Below are 21,002 nucleotides of genomic sequence, written 5' to 3'. Positions count from 1 at the left end.
GGGCCGGCACCATGGCTCACTTGGTTAATCCTCCACCTGCAGTGCTGGCACCCCAGGTTCTATTTCTGGTTGGGGCACCGGATTCTGTCCCGGTTGCCCCTCTTCCAGTCCAGCTCTCTGCTATGGCCCAGGAGGGCAGTGGAGGATGGTCCAAGTGCTTGGGCCCCTGCACCCGCCTGGGAGACCAGGAGGAAGCACCTGGCTCCTGTCTTCGGATTGGTGCAGCGCCGGCTGAGGCAGCCCTTTGGGGGGTGAACCAGTGGAAGGAAGACCTTTCTCTCTGTCTCTCTCTCACTGTCTGTAACTCTACCTGTCAAATAAAAAAAAACTGGGAGATGGGCAATTGAAAAATAGGACATTGGACAAATGGCTAGGAGGATGGAAGATAAGAGAGGAAAGTTCAACTAAGGCCAAAATACAGAGTATCTTAATGTCAAATTATGACTTTGGATTTTTGTCCTGGGCTGGGTGTTGGAGCAGGGCAGGAACTCAAAGAAAGAACTTTAGAGGGGAGGAGATGGGAGGCTCGGAGAGGAATACAGAGGCTGTTACCATGATGAGGAAAGCTCAGGTAGAGGCAACACTCTCTACTGGGGTGTGCACATATCTTCTGAGGCAAAACTTAATAGAATGTCTTAGAAATCATAGAAAATTCTACAGTGAGCCCACTCCTGGAAGTCTCTTGTTCATGGCTATGACACTTCCATATATGGTGATTTGTTTTCTCATGACCTACCTGTTCCAGAAGGACTTGAGAGATTTACAATACTAGGGATATTGGTTTATTTAGTTAGAAAATCACTGTTGGAACTGAGATCCCTTGCGAATTTATTTGTTTAAAGCTGCTCACCAACTTGAAAATATCAGGAGAGGTATTTGCATGGGGGCTTTCCATGATGCATTTCAAAAATAACAGAGCTGTTAAGGCCAAAGGAGGCATTCTCACCCCCATGTCCTGCAGCTGAGATGAGTGCAGTTTAGAGATTGCGTAGCTCCTAGATTCTGAGGCCTAGGGAAAGCCTGTTGGTTGGAGATGCTTGGCACCTGAAGACATTTGTAAAACCAGGCTTTATAGAATTGAAAAAAAAAAAAAAAACCACCTCAGCATCATTTTAGCTCAATCAGTTTACTGAAGAGTTTTCTCTCTGAGATCCATAATTAGTTGATTTTTCTATTTCATGGAATCTTAGCTTCACTTTGGAGGAGCCTACTTCTCAGAGGCTTTCCACCAAGCATGGCATTTGGGAGATACAAAAATTGAACCATGCTGTCCATTTCCCAGGATTTCAGACACGGGCTTCTGTGATGGCTTTTTATTGGCTCTTACTGAATAAGGTGTGGGAGAAGAGATGGCAGGGACTGGACTCAAGCCACTGCAAAGACTAAAATTATAACTAAGTTCAAGCCCATGGCAAAGGTTTGATTGCTTTATTCAAGTATTATTTTGCATACCCCTTGAAGATCTTTCAGATCATCTGGCATATTCCATATGAAAGAACAAGGTAATGGCATGTTCAGGTCAGATACAAAACACCCTCTGTGATCCTTCACGGAAAGGTCAGATTAAGAACAAACATCCCAATCTCATTATAATCAGATCCTAGGCAATTAAAAATAATTACTCTTTCCTAGCTGACCTTGTGGGATATGTAAGCTAGAATCTAGTCTAAATAAGCTCAATTGGAGAGTCTAAATCTAACAGCTTAAAAAAGTATAGTCCAATCAACCACAGTGACTAGGTAACCCAATTAGTGGCTTTGGAGAAGGATAATCAGAAGTTAAATGAATTCCCCTTTTGTTGCTAAGATATCCCACTTCTGCAGCTTATGCTTTTTTAGGAGAGAACTTGGGTGAGAGAGGACAGTGTGCCACTTTAGGTAAACAAGGGGATTTTCTCATCACAAGTGAGTGTAGCTCTCTGCTGTCAAACCCCTGCTCTTCAATGGCTGATAATGACTCTGTAAATGATAGCTCTTAGGCAGTTCTCAGAGTAGAGTTCATCTTCTACTTTCGGGCATTCTTTTCCTGCGATGTGATTTCTACTTTTCCTCTTTCAAGGTGCTGCATGCTCCAGGTAGCTGTGCCTGTTGTCCTTTTTCTGCTTCCTCTGCAGGGAATACGATCCTCTGCTCCCCCCAACCCAATTAAACAAATGTTGAGCAGAGAGGTACCATTTCTCACTAAAGTGGGTGCAGGATTTTGTGTGAAGAGATAGCATTATGTATGCACTAATTGTGAGCATGGTGCTGTTTGTTTCTTTCAAAGGAGTATCCAAACAAGGCTGTATTCATCTCCAGACGTGAACACCCAGGGCGATCTTCACAGTGGGGTGGTTGGTTTGATAACTAGATAGAGCTACGACAATTAAAGTACATCTGGGAGACACGGGAAAATAGCATTCAGGGGTTGGGATCTTATCCTAATTGGTAAAAATTACATTTCTTTGAAAATTTCCATGTGGCTTAAAGTGATTTTGTTGAGACAATTTAATTCATGTATTCAATATTCTTGTTACTTATAGGGAGGCACGTATTGTTATTTAAGTCAAGAGAATTGAATGATGAGCCTGGAGTACAGAATGTTCAACTTCTAACTTGAGACCCATGTGTCTCTGTTTTGAAATAAATTAATTGATTCTGGAATCATGTGCAGGCATTTTCTTAAAACAAACACATAAAAAAGCAAGGAAAACAAAACTATCAAAGCCAGTAGTTCCCTGCAGGAGAGAACAATAATCATCTTTTACAAGAATCTTTCCCTCTATACTGACGAGCAGAGCAAATAAACAGATGTAATTCCCTCTGATTTATTGAATCATTTGTTCTATATGTAATTGAGGGCCCAGAGCATACATTGCATTGAACGAGGCACTATGAGGAATACACAGGAAATTTTCCTTGCAGTTGAAGAAGTAAGACACACATGAAAAATGAAGTGCAAAGCCAGATTAAGTGTGCAATGAATGGCACTGAGGTTCAGATGAAAGCAAGATTAAATAAAGATGACACGATAAGGAAAGACTTCATGAAAGGGCGACTTTGAGTGTGATAAGTAGGTTGGCTTTCCAGAGGCAAAGAAGAAACTGGTGCTGGCACAAACAAGAGGCATAACCCACAGGCACAGAGAGGTAGAAAAGCATAGACTATGACATCAAGTCTGTGTCAACCTTGGGAAGTAGGGTTCTGTAGGATAGTGGTGAGAGGTAACGGCAGAAAAGTGAGCAACTGAGTGATTTTAGAGTTGGGAAATCTGAACAGTCCTGTTTTCTAGATAAATGGAATGACAGTCGAAGGCTTTTTTGGATAACAGAGGGATTGACAGGAAAGGGATCAATTGGGAAGTAACTATATACTCCCTACTCTAGAGGATCAGAGTTCAAGGAAGGATGAGGCAATGAAGAATTTTTGTTCACAGCTATGGAGGAGTTTACAAACAGATTTCTATAACTGATAAATATGATTGGGAAAGTTTGAAACCTACATGAAGGGGAGGATGAAACAACCAATGATAACAGATTAGGAAGTTAGTAGTAGTTGTAGTAGCTTTATAATCCAGTGTGTGTGTGTGTGTGTGTGTGTTTGTGTGTGTGTATCTTTCTCACTCCTGGAGATGACAGAATTTACTAGCAGAGCAAATGCTTTCCTTTTTGCATAGAACACTGAAATACTCCTCAGAACCAAGGGCTTGCTGAGCAAAGACTACACTAGACGTGCTTTACAGGGTATGGAGAATGATGTAAAGTGAGACAATGAAATAAGGAAAATAAGGCAAAGAAAGAAAATGAAAAGGGAAAAATACTTAGATAATTAAAAGTAAGTTCTAGATTAGGCAAATGAAATTGCAGTGATGAACAGGAACTTGTGACAAGAAGGTTCCACAGAGGCAGCCTGTAATGTAACCTCAGTCTGGTCTCCCTAATCCATGTTGGTCACCAGTGGACCCCTCTTTACTATTATGGTCATCTTATCTGCTGAAGAAAGGCTGTCACTTAGATACAGTGTCACTTAGATACTGCAACTAGTAAACCTGAAGACTTAGCTCAGGTGTTTGCATTCTCCTTAGGAATTCCAGCTCCAGGAGGAATAAAGCAAGATCAAAGGGACCTTTCTGGAGTATGTCAATGTCTGCACTGAAGCTGAGTTTCTGGGACAAGTGGGAAATAAAAATTCCTCTGACAATGGTCGGAATGAATTGATCCCCTGGCAAATCCTGACAGCCTTAAGTGTATATTTTCCTACCCAGAAAGTGAGTGGAGATGAAGTGCCACGGCCCCTGGGGGAAGAAGACAAAATGAGTGGGAGATTGAGAAACTATCTTGAGGTACACAAATTGTTTCATCAGTTTTCTGAAGCATTTTCAGAGCTGCTGACTGATTCACTCTTCAGGAAAGTTCACTATAGTGTTTTTGCCTGGCATTGTGCAGAGAGAACAATGTCACCATTGTCAAATCATCACCAACAATAACAACGTGAGAGATACCGGGTTAAATATTTTGCTTACATTGTCTCATTTAGTCCGTTAGTTCCCACAGCAGAGGTATTGTGAGTTGTAATTTCCATCATACAATCAAGAATCCAGAGAACACAGCTAAAATACAATGGCACAGTCCAGGTTTGAAATTGGGTCTCTGAGTCTGGACGCTGTACTCTACCATCTCTGACTTGTCAGAGCCTGTTCATGTCTGGTCTGTAACCACCACCTCACAAGTGCCCCTCCTGTCCCCGTTCACCCTGTCTAGCACTTGTCCCATGCTGCCAAGTCCTTTTAGGCTGCATAACCAGTTACACTTAACTCACTCCCTTAGCTATAGTCTAAATCGCAAGAGGACACTATATACCTTATGGATTCTATCTGGCTTGTTCCACATTTTCTATGTCCTATAAACTAAGAATACTTTTCACCATTTTATACAATTGAAAAAAATCAATAGGATAATTTGTGTGATGTGAAAACTATATACATTTCAGAGTCAGTTTTATTGGAACACGTCCATGCTCATTTATTTCCCTTATGTCTATGACTGCTTTCCTGCTACTATGAGAAAGGTTAGTAGTTGCAAAATAAACTATAAAGTCCATAAGGAATAAAGGATGTTATTTTTAAAGAATAAAGGAAAGGAATCAAAGTGTTCATTCTATACAACATAGAGGAGCTATGAGGGCATTGCAAAAATCTCATAGAAAAATAGAATTAAAAATAATTTTGGTACAAAAATTTTGAGGTCCATGCATATAAGAAGTCTTCAAAAATTTCATGGAAAGTGAATGTAATGGATTATATTATTTTTTTTGTGCCAAACAAAAATCCTTTAATTCCATTTTTTCCATGAACTATTTGAAGTCCCCACATACAGACCCCAGCTCTGTGACCCAGGAACTGCAGGGGTGACTTCACCCAAGCATTTAAAACTTTTCTGTGTTTTAGTTTGTCTAATTTGAAAAATGGAACACTAGCACCAGAGCTGTGGCTCTACTGAGAAGTTTTAATGAAGTAGTGTGGATAAAGCGTAAGGCAAATAGTAACATCCTTACTAAAGGGAATCTAACTGCCTGTTGATGATGCTTCTGTGTTCCTTTGCCATTCATATCTGCACGTGCAGATCATAGGGAATTAGCCATCTTTGGTGATAGTTGTCATATGTCATATACTCATATGAAATGATATATGATACTCATATATGAAATGAAATGACATTGTTGCAAGGGGGATGGAATAATAGGATAAAAATATACATGATGAAACATGAGTCGTTTCCCCCCAGGTGAGCCTGAGTAACAATGAAGCTTTGACATGTTGATGGATTAAGCAATTGCAGTCAATGAAACCTAGCTGTTTCATCCACCTACACCTGATGTGATCATCATTTAAGTCAATACCCAAACTTGAAAGACTGCATGGTGAATTAGAAATGCTAGATTGAAAAAGTTATTTCACCTTCCTTCTACCAATTTTCCAGATAACTTTGATCCATACATTGTAAGGAAGGAAAATATTTGCTCTTTCATTCTAGCAGAATATTTGAATTCTCATTCATTTCATATTTGATTTGTACTTTGGTGATTAACACACAACCTAAAATATACCCTTAAATAACTTTCCTTTTTAAGTCATCAAATAGTCTCTTCTTTTCCTCAATACACCTTGCCAAGAAGATTAGATTGCAACACCCTTCTGTATGATGGTCCAGGTCAGGTCTTCTGAACAAGTGTACAGTAACAAGAATCTTCTCCACATTAGGAATCTGAAAAAACTTCAAGTTCCCAAAGTTGTCATTCCTCAAGGGGAAATGCCAATAACTAGCAGCGGTTTCTTTCCCCTTTTTAATTTTATGCAAGGATGGCAATGGCCTCTATTACATACATTTAAGTAAGGGGTTGAGGCAGCCCTCTGCTTTCTCAGGGCTGGAATTCCTTTCTGGTGCTCTGTCCACCATACTCTATCCCACAGTCTCTTTGCCTCATGTCTCAGTGCTGGGGCTCTCTTTCCTCAGTTGCAAAATGCTCTTGGGAAAAGATGTGTTCTGGTTTATTGCAGCTTATTATGATGGCAATACAATCATCCTCATGTTTCTCCCATTCTAATGCATACACGTACACTCCCTGGGGCTTCGGAAATAGGAATGGTTTTTCTTCTTTGCTTTCTTCCTCTCTCCCTCTGTTCTTTCCCCTCCTTCCATCTCTCTCTCTGCCTCCCTTCCTCCCTCCCTCTCTTCCTCTCTTTCTCTTTCCTCTCCTCCCTCTCCCTCCCCTTCCTTCCTTTATTGCTCCCTTTTTTGCCTATATTTCTATGCAAATTGAGTGAAATAAAAAACCTTTTTCTTGTGATGAGGAGGTTTCAAAAAGCAGAGAGGCCTAAGGTGGAAGGGAGTTTTGAGGGGTTGAGCAGTATCATCCAAAAAAATAAACTTTGTGAGGGGCTGTTGGCTTTACCAACTGGATGGCACTGCTTGATCCAAGGGAGATCCTGGGAGAAGTGGGGGTAAGTCCAGCAGAGGTAGAAATCAGGAGTAGTGTGGGGTTAGACGGCTGAAGTTTCAGTGCCTGCAGCTATCAGACCAAGCAGATTGTACTAAAACCATCTTGGAAGTGAGAAACCTGTGACTCAGGAGGGCTTAAGTAACAGTTCTTCCTCATTTAGGGTGAGTTCTTAGAGGAGGTCGGGTCCATCGGCTGCCTGTATTTATAATGACTTAACAAAGGCAGACTGTGCATAATCGCATTCTTCAGCTTAATCAGGAGTAACTGTCTCGTCCAAGGCGGTATAGCCAAAACACAGAGCTACCTGTTATTTTCCCTACTCTGCAGCTGTCTCTGAATAGGAAATGAAGACTTGAGGTGTTGAGGGGGCAAAGCGGCAAGTGGACTAACCCAGACATAACCGTCTGTCCCTGAGTGAACATCTAAAATGCAATACCAACATGCTGGAGTGCTGGTATGGCAGCGGGTGATCTGAAAAGGTGACCACCTTCTGCAGGACAGTGAAAGTCATGGATGGATCTAGGGCACAAAGGTTGAGACATGTCTGCATCCAGAATAGTGACTTCTGGTTAAAATCCTTGGAATGAAAACACTAAAGATCTCTACAGTGTCTGCGTCACGAGTTGCCAGTTAAGTAGTAACTGGACAATTAGCTCGACCTCGCTGCTGCTCTGATGCGGTCGGGCACAGAGGGCTTGGGGAACACAGTAGACTGGCAGTCCCGACACCTCATTTCCAGTTTTAGCTCTGCCTCAGCTCACTGGGAGAATTCGGCAAGGTTCTATGCTGTTTAGACTTCATATTCCTAATCTGTAACATGAGGAGAGAAAATGAGATGATATCTAAGTTCTAGGAGTTTATTTTCTATTAAGATAGTTTAACAGACATCTAAAGTCAGAATCCCATTTCCCCAGTTGTGTGAAAGATGATCCTATACTTCTCTCTGCACCTCAGCTTCCCTTCTTCCTTTATATTCTGCACTCCTTTTGCCCTCTCTTCTGCCCCAGGAAGCAGAGTGTCAATTTAGGAACTATTTGCTGGTGCCTTCAAAGCTATGAGGCATTCTTGGCTTCAGTGCCCACAGGAGACACACACTGTGCATTGTGCTTCCATCAAGGCTGTCTTCCTGCCTTCAATTCTAAGTCTCCTAAATTTCCACTTGGCTTTCCCTTGATTTTCCTGGTTCCTTGGGATGGAACCCAAGAGCAAATGTGCTGAAAAGACTGAAAGCCTTTTGCTTTTGGTGCGTTTGGACTCAGCTTGCACAGTACCCTTCCCCGACAAATGCTGATACAGACTCTCACCTAGGATCCTGGGAAAGCCATAGGACAGGAATGTTGGGCTGGGAGAGTTTGTTTTATTCAAACTGTCTTTCAAGACACAAATATTGCAGCCAACACATATCAACCTAATATGAAAATACTAAGAGTTCTCAATATACAAACAGCAGCCACAGCTGTCCCCACTCCCTCTGATACTCACAGTTCGACTGCATTCCTGGGGAGGTCGGAGGGAATCTCTGTCACCTTGCTTTCTTGGCAGAGAAAAACTCTGTTAGAGCAGTGACAGAGCCGATGATGACATCCGGAGCCCAAGCTCATGAATGCCAGCAGAGACACCAGGAGCAAGGCCATGTTTATTTCTCCATGCACCTGCGTTCTCCCTGCCTTGGGAGAGGAAAACTTGCACGGATTTCAGAGACGCCACACGGTGCCCTTATGAGAAGAGTTCTGCCTTGAGAACTGATTGAGCCACGTGATGCACCAAGGGATGCCTTTTTTTTTTTTTTTTTTTCTCTTCCAGCCAAATAGCAAAATTCAGTGACTGCTAGGACAAGATAAGCTACTGCAAGAAACTTCAAATTTGAATTTCTTAGACCCTGACCCAAGGAACGGAAACCTTGAAGTGTATGTGGAATGGTTTGCATTACTTCACTGCAGAAGTTCTTGCTGGTCACCATTTTCTTATCAGAATAGAGTGTTTTTTTTTTAGAAAAAGACAACCCATAATGTGATGCAGCACAAATAGAAGGGATGGGACTTGTTTTCCTTCTTCAACATCAACTTCTTCCTACAGCCCATCTGATTTACAACCAGACCTACTGGGTTGCTTTCTCTGATCCTCTTTCTCACTGTAGTTCATAATCTAGAATGGTATGAGTCAGAAACAGGTAGGTGAGTTAGCAAGCCACGGGCTGATCTCTGAAGGTGGGAGACACTTCTGACTGTTGTCTGCCGAGAGGACTGACCACGCTGAGTGATCTAAGGACTGGAGCATGTTTCAGCAACCCCTCCTGCACATCCTTTCTGACTCCATTCATTTCCAGTCTCTGAAGAGGGACCTTGTCTTTTGGAGTTGGCACACATGAACTTATTTAATGTGTGCTTTTAATTTATTTTATAGGTAACCTTTGCACTTTAGTTGGCATTCCTGAACTCGTATTATGTAAGGGATCTGAGGAACATTTGGCAACAATTTTAGTAAAGTAGCTTTCTACTTTCAACTACAGAATCTATGAAGATTTAAAGGCAGGCTATTCTCAAAGATTCTGCCTACAACTTATTACTTGCTAAAATTAGCTTTAATACCATGTTTAGATAATGAGTTGCATAAAATCAACTTTCATAAAAATGCTAAAAATATGTATCTAACCCATCTCTCCTTCCTTCTCCCTGACCTCGTCATTTAATGAATGGGTTTAAAGATCAAGAGGAAAACAGAAAGCAATTGAGTTTGGTGGTGAAGCTATTCCCTGGCTTTTCCTGGGAGCATTTCTAATTCAAGGATTGGAAGATTGTCAGGATGTATATGGACTTTATATTGTTAATAATTTTGGCTCATGTGAATAATTAATTTACTCAACACTTAATCAAGTGAATTATAGTTTTTTGGATATAGAAGGAACTTTATCAATCAATTAATGTTTAAGTTTACTTTATAATATTGATATTAATCTGAAAGACTTCTAATCTGTGCTTGAATAACTCTAGTGACAAGCTAATCGCTACTTGAACCTCCCACCAATCCCTCCACTTCAGAAGTCCCCACTTAGATTTTGGACAACTTCAATTATGACAAAGTTAATCTTGCAGGAATCAATAATCCTTTAAATTTTTTGATTAATATAAAGAGAACAGATTTTATGCATTGCACTGGTATAATTCTAAGAAGCTAACCAGACTTTCTCATTCCCTTGCTCCCCTCCAGTCCCTCTCCTTCCCTTCCCTAACTTCATCAGTTTTTGCAAGGACATAATTTTAATCCATTCTGTATTCACAGGCTTAATTCATCACTAATCATAATATTCAACAAGCAAAAAGTAGGAACACCATAGTACTACAACAGTATAAACACGAACTAAAAATGACAATCATTTCCCAAAGTGACCATTTCATTCCTAGACATTTTTGTATTCTATATTAGCTGTCACATATCAGAGAAAACATGATATTTGTCTTTTTGGAACTGGCTTATTTCACTAAGCATTTGCATCATTTTGTGGCAAAAGACAGAATTTATCCTGTCTTATGGCTGAGTAGTATTCCATAGTGTATGTATACCACATTTTCTTTACCTAGTCATCAGTTGATGGACATATGGATTGATTCCAAATCGTAGCTATTGTAAACTGAGCTGCAATAAACATGGGGGTACAAATAACTCTATAACTTTTATATACTTATTTCATTTCCTTTGGGTAAATTTCCAGGAGTGGGAAGGCTAGGTCATATGATCTATTTTCAGCTTTCTGAGGAATCTCCATACTGTCTTCTACAGTGGCTGTACTCGTTTGCTCTCCTACCATTAGTGGATTCATTCTCACCAGCATTTATTGTCTGTTGATTTTTTGGATGACAGCAGTTCTAACAGGGGTAGGGTGAAACCTCATTGTGGACTTTATTTGCATTTCTCTGATGGCCAGTGAAAGAGACTGTCCTTACTCCAGGAATGGATTTCAGCTTGTTTATCAAAGATTAGTTGGTTGTAGATGCATGGATTAATTTCTAGGGTTTGTGTTATGTTCCATTGGCCTACATTTGTATTTTTTTAAGATTTTATTTATTTGGGAGGTAGAGTTACAGGCAGAAAGAGGGAGAGACAGAGAAAAAGATATTCCATTCACTGTTCACTTTCCAAATAGCCCCAACAGCCGGACCTGAGCCAATCCGAAGCCAGGAGCCAGGAGCTTTTTCTGGGTCTCCCACACTGGTGTAGGGGCCCAAGAACTTGGACCATCTTTTGCTGCTTTCCTCAGCCATAGCAGAGAGATGGATCAGAAGAGGAGCAGCTGGGACTCTAACTGGTGCTCAAATGGGATGCCAGCGCCGCAGGCAGAGGCTTAGCCTGCTTCACCACAGCACTGGCTCCCACATATCTATGTCTAATTCTGCACCATTACCATGCAGTTTTGATTATAGCTGCCCTGTAGTATGTCTTGAGATCTGGTATAGTGATGCCTCCAGCTTTGTTCTTGTTGTATAATATTGCTTCATCTATTCAGGTTCTCTAGTGTTTTCATATGAATATTAGCATCACATTTTCTAGATCTGAGGATAAAGTTGATATTTTGATTAGAATCACAATGAATCTATAAACTGCTTTCAGTAAGTAATACAGATATTTTAATGATATTACTTCTTCCAATGCACAAACACGGAAAATTTTTCCATTTTATTGTGTCTTCTAATTCTTTAATGTTTTATAATTTTCATTGTATAGATCTTTCACCTCCTTGGTTAAATTTATTGCAAGATATTTAAATATTTGTAGTTATTGTGGATGGGATTGGACTTAGAAATTCTTTCTCAGCTGTGGCATTGTCTGTGTATACAAAGGCTATTGATTTTTTAGTGTTATTTTATATCCAGCAACTTTACCAAACTCTCTTATAAACTCCAATATTGCCTTCATGGAATCTTTTGATATTCCCCTGTATTTATTTTTGTGGGTAACCTTTGATCATGTCATCTGAAAAGGATAATTTGACTTCTGCCTTTCCAATTTTTATCCCTTTGATTTCTTTTTCTTGCATAATGGCTTTGGCTTAAACTTTGATTTATAAAGCTCTGCTACATTCATAATTTATAGATAATATATGTAATATAAGTATAATTTTAAGTATAATAATAGGCAGTTACGGGATGTAGAAAAAAGGTCGTCCTTAGTGCCATTATATCTATTTATTAGACCCTCCCTTTTCTTCTCTTATGGTTCCTATGCTCAGAGATGACCCATCATCTGAATTTTGTGTTTATTCCTTTTGTTTTTATTTTATTTACAAACATTTTTACTTATTAATTTTAGAGAAAGGGTGAGTGAGATAGATAGAATTCTCTCATCTGTTGGTTTACTCCCCAAGTGTCCATAACAGTTGGGATGGGGCCAGTCTGAAGCTGAGAACCAGGAACTCAATCCAGGTCTCCAGTATGGGTGGCAGGAAGCCAAGTACTTGAGCCATCTCTGCTGCCTCCTGGGCTCTGCATTAGCTGGGAACTAGAACTAGGCATGGATCTGAGACTCAAACCCAGGAGCTCCAGTATGGGACTGGGCTTCCTAGCAGGTGGCTATACCACTTGGCCAAATGCCTACCCCTCCTTTCGTTTATTTTAAAATATTATCATGAACGTGTATATATCCAAACAATATATTGTTTGATTTTTGCTTGTTTTAGATTTCACACAAAGTGTATAATTCTTTAATTACTCTTTTGATACTTGCTATTTCACACAAACTTAACATTTCTTTTATTAAATTTTATTTAAGTGGTACAAGTTTCACATACTTCATGTATATATATAGATAGATTTAGGAACATAGTGACACCTCGCCATCCATGCCCCATCCCTTCCTCCTCCCCTTCACATTCCCACTCTTAATTTATACAGAGTTCTATTTGCAGTTTACTTAATTATTTGTATAGTTAATCCTGCACGTAGTAAAAGAGTTCAACAAATAGTGTGAAGAAAAAGACAAAACAAACAAAACACTGTTCCTCAATGGAATATCTCATATATACATTATATATGTATATAATATATAAAGAAATTATGCTCATATATATATGAGCTCATTAATTAAGACATCTGGGTTGATTTCATATCTTAGCTATTGTGAATTAAGCTGTAATAACCATGGGGGTACAGATTACTCTTTTATATGCTGATTTCATTTCCATTGGCTAAATTCCCAGGAGTGGGATGGCTGGGTCAAATGGTAGATCTGTTTTCAGCTTTCTGAGTTATAGGAATATCTTGTCTAGTTTAGACTTCTATGACTGACTTTTAGAATCAACTTTTTAAACTCCTTGGGAAATAAAACCCTGGTCTAATTTTCTTTGGAAATACATTGAATGTAGAAATTAAAATTTCTAGTTAATTAATTATGTTAATTGTATAGATTAATATCATCACCTAAGAGATTAAGACTTCCTATCCTGGGGCCGGTGCTATGGCATAGTGGGTAAAGCCTCTGCTGCAGTGCTGGCATCCCATGTGGGTGCTGGTTCATATCCCGGCTGCTTCACTTCTGATCCAGCTCTCTGCTATGGCCTGGGAAAGCAGTAGAAGATGGCCCAAGTCCTTGGGCCCCTACACCCGCCCACACAAGACCCAGAGGAGGCTCCTGGCTCCTGGCTCCGGATCAGTGCAGCTCTAGCCGTTGCGGCCAATTGGGGAATGAACCAGCAGATGGAAGACCTCTCTCTCTCTGCCTCTCTCTCTCTGCCTCTCCTTCTCTAACTCTTTCAAGTAAAATAAATCTTTTCAAAAAAACACTTCTATCCATGAATATGGTATTATTACTGTTTTTTTAAAGATTTGAAAAGCAGAGTTACAGAGAGAGGGAGAGACAAAGATCTTTGATTCACTGGTTCACAGCCCAGCTGGCCACAATAGCTGGGGCTGGACTAGGCCAAATCCAGAAATTAGAACTGGTTGGCAGGGGTCCAATTACTTGAGCCATCTTCCTCATCTTTCCTAGGTGCATTAGCAGAGAGCTGTATGGGAAGTAGAGCAGATGGGACTCAAATCATTGCTCATATAGGGTCACATCGCAGGCAGCACTGAGTCACAATGCTAGCCCCATCACCATGTTTTAAAAGACATTATTTGAATATTTCAATAAAGTCTTATACTTTACTACACAAGCATTTTAATATCTTAAATTTATGTCCTATGTCTTGTGCTATTATACATAATATCAATATTTGAAGTCAGTCATATTTTGTTTTTTCATTTCATTTATAACTATAAATACTCTCAAAGTTGCATTTTAATGACACTGCTACATTTCTCATATAGACCATCATCTACATCTTAATGATTCCATATATGTGTGTGTATAGTAAATTTATTCATTTTCAATTCCTTCCTCCATCCTTCTATTACTTTTCCCTCTCCCACTTCTTCTCCCATTCCCTTTCCTTTTTATCTCCTCCCCATTTCTTTACCATGATAATATTATAGTATTAAAATACTCACATTCCTGGGATTGGCAAACTCGGTTATGAGTTACTATCATTTTATAGACTGGGAAATTTGGTTGTCTAATATTTTGTTTAAGATTTTTGTATCTACATTCTTAAGTAACCTGTAATTTAATAATTGATTTTTAATGAATAATTTGACATCTAATTTCCACTTCTCATGTTGTCCTTGTACTCTTTGGTATCAAGGTAATATTTGCCTCATAGATGGAGTCAAGGGATATCCTTCTAATTTGCTCTTAGGGAAAACAAAACAGTTTCAGAACAGAATAGTCTTCTTGAAAGTGTGAGTATACTTACCTACAAAATTGATGTTTTATGTTTGTGTGTGTGTGTGTGTGTATGAAGATCTAAAAATATTGACTCAATTTCTTTGATAGTTATTGGACTATTCAGGTTTTCCATTTCTGCTTAAATTTGTACTAATTTTCCTAGAGATTTTCCATTTTATTCAAGTTTTTAAATTTGTCACAGATGTTGTTAGTGTCATCAAAAGTTTTTTTAAAGACTCATTTATTTATTTGAAAGGTAGAATTGCAGAGAGAAGGGGAGAAACAGAGAAGGATCTTTGAACTGCTACTTTACACTCCAAATAACCACAACAACCAGGACTGGGCCAGGCCGAAACCAGGAGCCAAGAACTCCATATGGGTCTCCCACATGGGTGCAGGGACCCAAGCACTTGGGCTATCTTCTGCTGCTTTCCCAGGTGCATTAGCAGGGAGCTGGATTGGAAGTGAAGCAGCTGGAACTCCAACCAACACTCAAGTGTTGCAGATGGCAATCCAACCTGTTGTACCACAACAGTGATCCCTTAAAATCTCTGCTAAACAGTTCATAGTGTTGAATTTCTTTGATTATCTTTGCTGAATTAAATTAAAATTGTATTTTTCCTTACAGAGAGTCAACTTTTGCGTTTGCTGATCCTATTTTATCTTTGTTTTCTTGCTACAATTTTTGAAATATTTTCTCTATTTCACTTTGTTCTTATTTTTTTAAAGAACAAATCTCTGGTTTCAATGTCAGCTCATTATGTTTCAACCTTCCTTTCTTTGTAATATATACATATATACTCAATTTCCCTGTAATCTCTGTCTTGGCACTATTCTACAAATATCAGTGGGTAAATTATAGCTGATTTGTAAGTATTTCTTAATTTTATATTACTCTGGTGCTCAAGCAATTGATTTGTGTGCTTTTGAAATTTACAGACTTAAGAGATATTCAAGTTCTTCACCTTGTTTACTTCTAGTTTAATTTCTTAACGATGATGCTTTTTGTACATATTGAGAGTGTTTAAGGGCTTAGTACATAGCTAATTTTTATAAATATTCAAAGTGAGCTTGAGAAGAATGAATATTTTCTATTTACTTGTTTCTAGGTGCTCTATTTGCCCAACAAATCTCTTACCATTTTCTTAAAATCTTTGATATATTTTCTAGTATTTTGTTTTCCCTACACTTGTTGAGAGATTTCTATTGAAATTTCCATTTATCAGGGTGACACAAATTGTCCTGAGGGTCCTATGAATGTTTCTTTATGTATTTACAGGATGTTTTATTCGGGGCATACATATTTAAAATAAATGTATGCTTTGTCAATTACCCATCTATGCTCTGTGGCATCTTAATCTATGATATCATCTTTTACCTTAGACTTATTCTGATTTATATAGATACATTATTTGATAAATATTTTCTGAACATTATTTTTTCTAGTTTGTGCTTTCAATCTTTCTATGTCTTTGGATTTTAGGCATGTCTTTGATAACTACCTATTTAATTAGTTTTTTTGTATGTTTTTAAAAATATTTATCTTTTTTTATTTATGAGGGAGAGAGAGAGAGAAAATATCTTTCATCTGCTGGTTTACTTCCCAAATGGCCACAGCAGCCAGGTCTGGGTTATGTCTAAGCCACAAACCAGGGACTCCATCTGGGTCTCCCACATGTGGGAGCAGGGGCCCAAATGCTTGGGGCAATTTTTGCTGCAGCTTTTCCAGGCAAATTAGTGGGAAGCTGGTTCAGAAGCAGAACAGTGGGACTCTAACTGGCACTCCCACGTGAGAGGCTTCATTACAAGCAGCAACTTAACCTGCCATGCCACAATGCCAGTCTCAGATTTTGTTTTACTCGGTTTTTAAATCTCATTCTTCGCACAGGTGAGCTTGGTAATTTATATTTTATTGTAATTATCTGTGTAGATGCTTTTCTTCTACCATGGAGCTGCTTTCTATTTTTTCTCATTTCAAATGACTCATTTTGCTCTTTTCCTATTTGTATTTATTGAATTTTTATGTTGATTTCCTTCATCATATTTTTGTTATTCCATTTTGTTTCATCTACTCTTTTGCATTTCATATACTCTCCTTACATATTTTCATGATTGTCCTCAAATTTTCTATTTACATTTTATTTATACTTTTACCACATTCTTATGGTTTTACTCAATAGTTTAATTTTATCAATGTTTTAACTCCCCTCCTCAAAAATACATGGGCTTTAAACTTGCGAACCTACTTTTTGTGTAGAAAATATTCATTTATTTTCAATTATTTTATTTCTGTCCTTGGTACATATCCTCTTTTTAATATATACATTTAATATTTGCTTACCTTCCCTGCCATTTTGAGTACTTTAAAGTTTACTTACTTTCATTTTATTTGAAAGACAGAGGAAGAAAGAGATCTTACATCTAGTGGTCCACTCCTTAAGTGCTTCCCATAGCTGGGCTGGTTCATATTGAAGCCAGGACCCAGGAACTCAATCTAGTTCTCCCATGTGGGTGGCAGGAACTCAAGTGTTGAGCAGTCACCTGCTATCTTCCAGATACACATCAGCTTGACACTGGATTAGAAGTGGAGCTGGGATCTGAACAAGGCACTCCAGTATGGGACGTGGGCATCCTGAGTGGCATATCAACTGCTGTGCCAACTTCCCTCCTACCCCTTCCTCTCACATCCCCCACTGCCACTTTGGAACATGTCCTTGGAGTGCCTGAGAGTTTGTTGTATTTCAATTACTTTTGCAGGTAATGTGTTGGAAATCTTTAAGAAGCATTGATTATAATTAAATATAATCTCTTTCTGAAGAAAAGCCTTAAAATAATTGAAGACAGCTAATTTCGGTAATATGCTAGTAAATGTTTAGACATCATCTCTCCTGAAAGAAAGTCCTGTTTGTGTCATTAACCAGTACAAATTCTCCCTCTATAGCTTAAATCAAGCTATCAATGTGAAGTCAACCGGCTTGCAAAAGTACTCAACATTTACCAACCTGCTCTTATGAGCTGATAAGGAGCTGGTTCCAACCCCTCACTGGCTATTTTGTGTTTCTTGAATCGAGTTAATTTCCAATTCCTTCCCATTCCTTGCCTCACATAGCTCTGAATGGGTTGCAGTTTTTCTCCATCTTCCCATTAGAATAACCTCCTAACTGGGCTGCTTCAGCTCAGGGAATGGAGCGTATTATGTTGCTCTGGGTTGTTTAGCTCCATCATGAGTTCTGTGAGCTTTATGAGAATCTGATCAGAATAAAAATGTTTGGGAGTGTGAGTTTAGCTGTGTGACCTGCTCTTAGAAACAGCAATCTGGAGTTGGCATTCTTCTACTAGAATGAGGAGAAAGGCTACTCCCACTGTGATCAGAGAACTGGGCGGAACAATGGTGACAGCAGTGTTTGGCAGTAGTATTGGATGTCAGTGGGGGGAAAGATACCTTTTCCAATATAAAATGGAATCATATGTGGAAAATGAAGCTTTAACAGCTTAAAAGTACACTAGTGGTGATAAACCTGAATCAATGTTTTATTACGGAGTGTTCAATTCTGAAAAATTATGTGGAGTACAGTTCTCCCCCCACTTCTATAAATCTCCCCTCTGAACTTTTTATCTGTGTTTATCCCCTTCATAGCTTTCTTTGTCTTTTCTCTCATTTATTCCATTTCAAAAGGAGCTTTCATTTGAGCTCATGAGCAGTTCTCCCTTGTGCCAGAGGATACTTTGGATTGACATTTCCTCCAGATTGCTGAGACTTTATGTAGATTTCTTGGAGAGCAAGACCTTTGCAAACCTCAGGTGACAACAGTGATTATCACTGATTGTTGTCTTAGGAATCTCTGTTCCTACAACGCTACCAGACAGGCAAGGCTATTTCCACTTCAGATTCACATCTTAGTTCCACTGGTATGAAGAATCTCCAGTCCCCGTGATCTGCTGGTAGCATAGCTGTGCACCGTGTTACCAGAGACCTCCATACAGCTTCTTTAGGCAGCTTTTGTTCCGGGACTCTGATGGCCTCATGGACATGGAAATCATTCTTCATCAAGGAAGGCTTGCCACAGGTCAGAATTTCAGATGGCTTCTAGATAAATCTGCAGCATTAATTTCCAACACAATTTGCTTTCCCAGGCAGCCGTCCTGTGAAGGTAAGGTCTCCGGAGTGAGTGCAGGAACAGGTGTGTGTTTATTTTAAAAAGGTTTCCTGATGGTGAGCAATGTGGCCGTATAAAGAGTCAAAGCCTAGAAGTAGGCTAATAAAATGAATTGAAGGGCTGGCGTGGCGGCTCACTAGGCAAATCGTCCACCTAGCGGCGCCGGCACACCAGGTACTAGTCCCGGTCGGGTTGCCGGATTCTGTCCCGGTTGCCCCTCTTCCAGGCCAGCTCTCTGCTGTCGCCCGGGAAGGCAGTGGAGGATGGCCCAAGTGCTTGGGCCCTGCACCCCATGGGAGACCAGGAGAAGCACCTGGCTCCTGCCTTCGGATCAGCACCGTGCACCGGCCACAGCGCGCCAGCCGTGGCAGCCATTGGAGGGTGAACCAACGGCAAAGGAAGACCTTTCTCTCTCTTTCTCTCTCTCTCTCTCTCATTCTCCACTCTGTCCAAAAAAAAAAAAATTGAGGAAGAAACATTTGTGCCACAGACTGTTGTGCCATTGGAAAACTAGACCTGAAGATTAGAAGCTGTTTCCTTTCTTCTGTGAGACACGTTTTGATATGTAACTACCCCAAATCAGCATAACTTAAGTTTCTTTCATGATTCTGGAGGTTAACACTTTGGTTTGGGTTTAGGTGAATAGCTGTAGACGTGGATGTAGCCAGTCTTGTGTCTGTAATCAGCTATTCAGTTGGTTGGATCTGGCTGGATCATGGTAGCTTCCACAGGGATAACTTAGCTCTGTTTCTTATTCAGCAGGCTACATTTGTGGCATTCATGTAGTGGTACCCCAAGAGGCTTAGAATCGCCATACCCCAGCTTTTGCTTGGTCTATTCATCATGCAAAGTCACAGGACCAGACATGATTCAAGATTCAAGGACTAGGGAAACAGATTTTTTTCTTTTTTTTCTTTTGGATGTCACTCTACAATGTGGTATGCAAAAAGGATAGCCCCTATTTACAACAATTTGTTACAGAACATAAGAATGGAGAGGGCTTTGGTGTTCATAATAGGAAACTGGTAATATTTACATTTACTTTGTTTCTTACTATCTTTCAATGTACAAGTTAGGCCAGCTGATAGAGATGCTGGCAACCATAGTGTTGAAGAATCATCTTTAGCCTTTAGTAGTTTGCTCAATTGCTAGCCAAGCCTACTGCTATCACAGGAAAGAATATAATATTAAGTTCTTTAAAAGTATCACATTGCTCTCTCACGCTCTCTCTGCCTCTGCCTCTCTGTAACTCTGAGTTTCAAATAAATCTTACAAAAAAAAAGCTTTAGCAAGGTCGAAGTGCCTGCCTACCCACACCTTGAAAGCTTCCAATTGGAGCTGGCGCTGTGGCACAGTGGGTTAACGGCCTGGCCTGAAGTGCTGACATCCCATATGGCGCCAGTTCAAAACCCAGCTGCTCTACTTCCGATCTAGCTCTCTGCTATGGCCTGGGAAAGCAGTGGAAGATGGCCTATGTTCTTGGGCCCCTGCACTTGCATGGGAGACCCGGAGGAGGCTCCTGGCTCCTGGCTTTGGATCAGCACAGCTCCAGCCATTGCAGCCAACTGGGGAATGAACCATCGGATGGAGGACCTCTCTGCCTCTCCTTTCTGTGTAACTCTTTAATAAATAAATAAATAAATAAATCTATCTTTTAAAAAAGTGTCACATCAAAATATGAGCAGAGACATCTTTTTCATTCTGAAATTCTTATTTGGGAGATTCATTTTTATAAAAATATTTTCTGTATTTATACATAGCTTTTATAGTTTCAGTTGTTCAATTGCTCATGTGAATCTCAAATAGACTTACTATGGTATTACAGGTCTTAGTGAAGTACTATAAGGCTTACAGCAAGAGTAAGAGTTCCTTGAAATAGGATAACAGTATAAAGGTATAGCTTATAATTTATGACTTGCTAAAGCAACTGTCTTTAAACACTATTATCTTTAAGGTTAATATTGAATTCACATTATTACTAGTAATATTAATTCAAGATTTGTATTTATATAGAGATCTTTATATATGAGGTTTCTTTTTTTTTTTGACAGGCAGAGTTAGGTAATGAGAGAGAGAGAAAGGTCTTCCTTCCGTTGGTTTACCCACCAAATGG

General features: G+C 39.5%; 1 protein-coding gene and 1 long non-coding RNA gene across 8 annotated transcripts in view; one reads left to right on the top strand and one right to left on the bottom strand.

Annotated features, from left to right (window-relative positions):
• FSHR (follicle stimulating hormone receptor) overlaps positions 1-8,712 on the bottom strand; it is a 162,808-nt gene extending 154,096 nt beyond the window's left edge. For 5 of the 7 annotated variants that reach the window (XM_051842928.2, XM_051842926.2, XM_051842927.2 and 2 more), the window contains exon 1: positions 8,460-8,712. In XM_051842928.2, the coding sequence (XP_051698888.1) occupies positions 8,460-8,611 (152 nt within the window). In that variant the 5' untranslated portion in view covers positions 8,612-8,712. The remainder of the gene's footprint in view (positions 1-8,459) is intronic. The other 2 variants (XM_051842930.2, XM_051842929.2) reach the window with 2 other exon arrangements.
• Positions 1-21,002, top strand: part of LOC127490327 (uncharacterized) — a 292,752-nt gene that overhangs the window by 131,891 nt on the left and 139,859 nt on the right. The gene's annotated exons all lie outside the window — the stretch shown is intronic.

The sequence above is a fragment of the Oryctolagus cuniculus genome, chromosome 2 (genome assembly GCF_964237555.1).
Source record: "Oryctolagus cuniculus chromosome 2, mOryCun1.1, whole genome shotgun sequence".
NCBI classification, from domain to species: Eukaryota; Metazoa; Chordata; class Mammalia; order Lagomorpha; family Leporidae; genus Oryctolagus; species Oryctolagus cuniculus.
Note: the sequence above shows the minus strand (reverse complement) of the source record. Positions and strands in the feature narration are given on the sequence as shown.